Below are 6222 nucleotides of genomic sequence, written 5' to 3'. Positions count from 1 at the left end.
AGGGGAGGGCGGGGTAAGACCCAACAAAATACTGCATTCACAGAACACAGCTTTCAGGGAATTCACTGAGGAGTTCTGGAAAGTGTCAGCTCACAAGAGCAAAGCTTTGGTTCCATTTTTCTCCATATGAAAAAGAATTAAGAAAAACAGAAGCTTTCAAAATATTCCCCCTTCAACACTTACAAAGTTAAAAGTTTTCTTATTGATTTAAAATAGCAATTTTGAAATTTTAGCAGAAATCAGGCCATTTTATATTTATGTGTATGAAACATTTTGGTCAACCAAACTGACCTCATAATGGGAAAAAGGAAAGAAAGACAAGTGACATTTCCAAAAATATTTAAAATAATTGAATCTAAATTCAGAGCAAAGGGATACATCTAAAGCAAACAGAGGAATAAAATGAGATGTTTTATAGATAATACTCCAGTTAACATTTACTAAATTAATTTCTTGTGCGATTTAAGTGGGCCAACATCATCTTGAATTGAGCTAGATGAAAATACATGGAAACCCAAACTGCATGAGGTAAAAAAATATTAATCTCTGGCTAGCTCTTCAAGAAACACTGGTCACTTAAGAAATATTGTGACAGAAGCAGGGAGTTAAAAAAAAGTAGCAATACAATTGAAGTCCAGTAAGATCCACTTCAGTGGACACTCTGGCGCATTCTTCCCCAAACTCTGATGCTCTAACCCAGTGATCAGGGCAAGAAGAATGACCCAATAGCAACCTAAAAATTGAATATTATTGTCTTAAATTCTTACATAAAAGCATTTTACTCATTAATAATCTGTGACAGAAAAACTGTTCATTTTTAGATTTGTTTTCTACCTAAGACACCAAGAGCTATACCAAAATCTCTAAGCGGTTACTACATTGTTAATAGAACCGCATTTGTTGAACTAGAGAGCTTCTCTCTAAGTGGTAATCACTGGGATATTAGTCCTGCAAAACAGTAATTTTTAAAAAGCTGCAACAGTTATACATTTTGCAGTATGGAAAGTAATTTTAGAATGTTTATTTCACAGATTATGAAGTCAGAATGAACTGCTTGGGTTCCCAGAACTTCACAGGCTAATGTAACGGAGACTAAATCCAAAAGGTTGATTAATTCTATAGTTACATTACACAGCTGGTTATTTCATAGCCAAGAAACAGCATTTCCAATTAAAAATTAATTTCCAATTAGTGGCACAACCTGAGATACAGCAAGGATTTTTCCTGATAGCAATCAATTACATATATATGAATGCAATGACAAATTACGAATTATACATCCTGAAACCTTTACAAAAGACTGCTCTGACAGATCAATTCATGAAAATCTGCCATTTATTACATTAGCAAATGGTAATTTACCAAAGCTACCCTACTTTTGTAAGGTTAGTGACAAACAGGGCACTTCCAGAAAATGACCCCACATCTCTTTACTTTTTATCTAAAATACTGACCTTTAATAAAGAGAGTACAAGAATACCTAATATCATATTTCTTTCCAAATTTCTTTTTGCTTTTAGTCACCCTAGGGGCAGTTCAAACTGAATGAAAGTCTCTTACCATTGAACTATTTCATGTAACTGTTAGAGAAGTTTTCTACACTTACTGTCCATCTTCACTCCATATCGCCATACACCTATCCCCAACCTTCCAGGAGTGACTGGGCAGAGCAGAAGCAGAACTGTCAGAACTTGCAAGAGTTTCCGAAGGTTGTGTTGAAAGGAGATCTTTGGTTAACTCTATGACTTCCTATAAAAGACAAAAAACCCACAAAGAATAATTTTTCAAACTCTGTTACCATGCGTATTTTTACCCCAAGCTTACTGGTTTGGTTTTTTTTGAAGTTACTGTATTAAATTCATAGCTGATAGAAAGTGGACTAAGTTTGTTTTGGTTTTTTAGTCATTTAACTAAACTCACTCATTGCCAATGTAGATAAAAAGATGTGTGGTCCTCACTATATTGCAGTAAAGTTGCCCATGCCCTCCTCAAAATTTCAAGTAGCCACCTATTATTTTTATAGCATTTCTTTCTAGATGAATTTATTTATCCATAGGCACACAGACACAGCTGGACAGTTTCAAAAAAAAAAAAAAAAACCCAAAAAAATCAACAGCATGACTCTGTACACATGGCTGCATGTGATGTTGGTTATTGACAAAAAAAAAAAAAAAAAAAAAAAAAAAAAAAAGGACAGTCCTCTGAAGACAAAACGTCAAAGGATGTAACGCTTCTATTCTCTCTCTAGCTGGCAGTTTCTTTCCTCCCTTCCCATTTGGGACTGGCTGGCTGTATTATATATAGTAATCTATAAAACACACAACAACTACAAGTGCAGCATTTCTAAGTCATGACACCTTTTTCAGTTTACACAAACATACGTGGATTGGCTGAACTGAAGCGCCCAGAGCCAGGGTGGAAGAGTGCCTTCCAAGACTGCCACTCTGTAAAGCCCTCTCGTTTATAGAAAGCGCTCAGGTGCATAATAAAGAAATTTATCTCCTTAAGTCATTTTGATGTAAGCGTTTGTTTTTCTCTAAATTCCCTGACTTTAAGATTTCAGGTCAGACCTTCCCTTGCTAATCCAACAAGACAAATAACAAAGTAAGAAATTTTTCCAGATCCTTTAAATATTATTCATGCACAGACAGGAGCATGCAAAAACCCCTCCCCAACCTCCTGTCAATGTTATATTCTTATTCTGCGCAGTTAAGACTACTGGTTTTCACTAGTGTTAAAAATCAAAGGAGCCAGCACCTAAAAGGCCACTTGAACTTTCTGTATAAGGCAAAGCAACTCTGCAATCCTTGAAGAAAAATTCTTCAGTTATTTGAGTATGTCAGCATGAACCATTGTCACTCTCCTAACTCCCAGTAAATATTTAAATTAGGGGAGGGTTACAGATAAACAATGTTCAACTGAGGCTCAGTGAAGCGTGAACTTCCCTCCCAGTTTCACATCCTAGTTCAGCTATGGGAGTACAAAGGCTAGCTCAGGAAAAAGTGGAAAAGAAGCTGTTCTTCATTCCTCAAGAACCTAAAGGATCATAAGCAGTTCCCAAATAAGACTTACATGCATTTTTATCTGATAAACTATACAACTGGCATGAATGGCCTAACAGTGTTTCTGTTGCAGCTGTTAATGTCTGAATTTCCAACACCTTCCTAACAAAAGTTCTGCTCTTTGTTTTAGAGGAACTGCTAGTTAATAAGTGCAACAGTAAGTACAATCAGTAGCAACTGTAAGCACGGAAATATGCTTACAATTACTTCTACTACTTTGGTCTCCATTTTCCATAATACTACAGCTGAACCAGAACAGATTTTGATTATCAAGTTACCTAATTTGAGAGCGCTCCACAGAACATACAGCCTTAGCCTAATTTTCCCTCCCAGATGCAAAATCCCAAACTATTCCTCAACATATAGATAGTTATATTCTGCAAATCCAAGAGACATCATGGTTTGAAACAGGTATCTTATCTCAGCAGGTCAAATACAATTCCTCAGGCACAAGCTACCTGAAAGTGAGTATTTCAGCTATGTAGACTACCAGTAATATGAAACTGTTGACTTATTCTTGCCACATTCATAGATGGCTTATTGTAGAACTCAAATCTGAATAGTTTCAGACAAGTCTACCAAGAATTCTTTGAATTCGGTCAAGTCACTTAGACCCCAGGCTATAAATAGCAAACTTCTGGTAAAAATCTTCATCCGTTATCCACATACCATAGTGCTAAGCAGACAAGATAGAAACATTAATTTTATTGCAAGCCATGCGATAGTTCTAGAGTCTTTAACGGAATGGCTCATTCAAAGAAAATTTCCGAGCACGAGTTAGACTACCGCAGCAGCTCAATATGGCCAAATGGGTTGAACATTGTGGCTTGCTGCCACGTCCCCGTGACGTGAAAGTGTGACCCACAGAGAATACTAGTTAGAGTTTGCCAAGATTTTTCCTGACCAACTGGTCTTTACAAAGCCAGAACTACAAAGAGATCTTTACAAAGAGATCTACACTCCGGAACGCAACACCCAGAGATATCATCTCCAATTACAGGAGATGACAGCTGCCATCAATTCTACTTGCTACAAAAGGTAAGTTTGGTCCTTGGGTGCACGGACACGGTCCTAGAAGCGCTTCAGTGAAACAAAAGGTGAAAAGCAAAGTATTTATTAAAAAAGTTCTTGTAATATTTATTTTAATCTTGTTACTCAGGAATGAGCTAGGTATACGAAATGCAGTAGTGCATCACTATTTATGATAGAAAAAAACATTTCAATTACATTGTAACAATATTTTTGAACTAATTTGAAAGCTATTTAGTTGGGACACTGAAGCATTGAACCCATTTTTACAATTCTTAGGTTGGCATATATTAAGTCTGCAAAACATTATGTCATTTTCAAGGTGGAACATATGGATAGCAAACCTTTTGGGGACGAAAGTGTAAAGATCTTCCCCATTCTGTGCAGAAAGCTTTTATAAAAAAGTTTGCAAGTTGTCCTTTCACATCAATGATCTCTGCATATCAAAGCCGAGGTCGTGTTGGTATCGGAAATATCATCCCATATGGGTTTTGCTGTGCATTTTAAAAATATAAAAATATACACATGCTTTTAACAGTGTACAACGAAGGACATTAAGATGATCTATAAAGTGCCTTGTGGGCACAAAGCCTTTGTAATTTAAAAGGAATTCTAAAGATCACCGATTTGAGGCACTACTCATATTTTGGTTAAAGCATCATTTTTATTGCTCTTATTTCCATACAGAATAGTGGTTACTCAATCTTGTACTGGGTAGTTTTATATATTTTTAGATCTGATAGCTAAAGCAATCCACAACAGAAATGAAGCAGCATCTTGCACTCTCATGACAAATTTTAACAGTACTTCTGGGTTTTTTTATATGCCAATGTGTCTTTATATGCACAAGAATCTAAAAGACCACTTATCAGCTTAAAATTAGGCTGATAGTCTTCCTGTCACTGAACCATACCCTAAGGACCAGAAATGGTTTTTTAGCTCTTAAGAATGCGGTAAACTCTCAAATGTTTTAAAAAAATGCAGGTGGCAAGTGAAGAACACACCTCTTTTCCTTTCTTAATAAAAACCTTAGCACAATCAAGGCTTAGATGTACAAGGAAGGAATACAGAACTACACTCTAAAGCTTTTATCATTGCAAATGCATGCATATAATGCATAAATAAAGAGATTCTGGATGAAATGATTTGACAACTCAAAAATAACCAGAAAGCCATAACGTTAAGCCCAACCATCAGGCTTCAGCATAGTAAAAGCAACAAAAAATAATGACTTTCTGATAAATGCTTTAAAAAAAAAAAAAGAAAGAGAGATAGTAAAGACAGCACTGGCATATCTTTCAGCACTGGCTAAAGTTTTTAGCAGAAGAGTTTGCTATATAAATTAGTACATCTTTTTTACTAATCTACAAGACAGGTTTAAAATAGGCCACACTTTGGTTTTTTTTCAAACCAACCCTACCATAATTGTATCAAATTATGTGAAAAGAAAGTAATAAACTTTTTTGTTTCAATGCAAATATTTAGGAAAGATGGAACTCCTGCTAAAGACCCTAAAGTTTCAGCTACTCATACCCTCAAGTTCTCACCTGTAAGTCTTTCTTCAGTTTTAGTAAATCTTCATTTTCTGCATTCCCAGATAAGGCAGCCTCAACTTGCTGAAGCTGAGCTTTGTAGCTAGCTAACTGCTTTGCCAGGTCTTCTGACATCTGCAAGAAACATACACACACAACACATGAAAACAACAGGCTTGCTGCTTTTTAATCACATCTTGTGGTGCAAGTAAAGTAAAATTAATAAATAATAACACGAAAAGCTATTACTGAAATGTTAAAAACACAACTCACTAACTTTCAATAACGCACTATTTGACTATAGATAGCCGCTCACCTTAATTTTTGTACTGTTCAACTACTCCCAAGCAATTTCTAAAAAAGAAAGCTTAAACACGACATGCCTGTGTGCGTGCACAGGGGAAACGCGTAACTTACCGCATGTAAGCAGCGGGGTCTTTAGGCAGCCTCGGACTTACCCACATCTTTAGAAAACTACCGCGCACTACAGTTTTTCCCCTCCGGTTGCCACAAGACAGTCTTCAGGTTTACAGCCGCAAAACCCTCTGCGGCACCCGGCAACCTGCCCCTGCCGGGGTGCTCCGGGAGCCAACCGCCCG

At 36.6% G+C, this 6222-nt stretch overlaps 1 protein-coding gene across 1 annotated transcript; it reads right to left on the bottom strand.

The window, feature by feature from the left end:
• Positions 1-1602: 1602 nt before the first annotated feature.
• LOC104079150 (survival of motor neuron-related-splicing factor 30-like) lies at positions 1603-5758 on the bottom strand. The gene is made up of 2 exons (XM_009581079.1): positions 5639-5758; positions 1603-1749 (listed from the first exon to the last, which is right to left on the bottom strand). The coding sequence occupies exons 1-2, from the start codon at positions 5756-5758 to the stop codon at positions 1603-1605; spliced, it is 267 nt and encodes an 88-aa protein (XP_009579374.1).
• Between the last annotated feature and the right edge of the window lie 464 nt (positions 5759-6222).

This window comes from Fulmarus glacialis, unplaced genomic scaffold (genome assembly GCF_000690835.1).
Source record: "Fulmarus glacialis isolate BGI_N327 unplaced genomic scaffold, ASM69083v1 scaffold43080, whole genome shotgun sequence".
In the NCBI taxonomy this organism is placed as follows: Eukaryota; Metazoa; Chordata; class Aves; order Procellariiformes; family Procellariidae; genus Fulmarus; species Fulmarus glacialis.
The sequence above is the reverse complement of the archived record's forward strand: the minus strand, read 5'-3'. Positions and strand labels throughout refer to the sequence as shown.

Bases quoted from the DNA above. Each gene is read 5' to 3' on its own strand.
- LOC104079150 (XM_009581079.1), bottom strand. From the start codon at position 5,758: ATGTCAGAAGACCTGGCAAAGCAGTTAGCTAGCTACAAAGCTCAGCTT. The intron at 1,750-5,638 runs GTGAGAACTTGA...TGTCTTTTATAG, and splicing joins AACTGAAGAAAGACTTACAG to GAAGTCATAGAGTTAACCAA.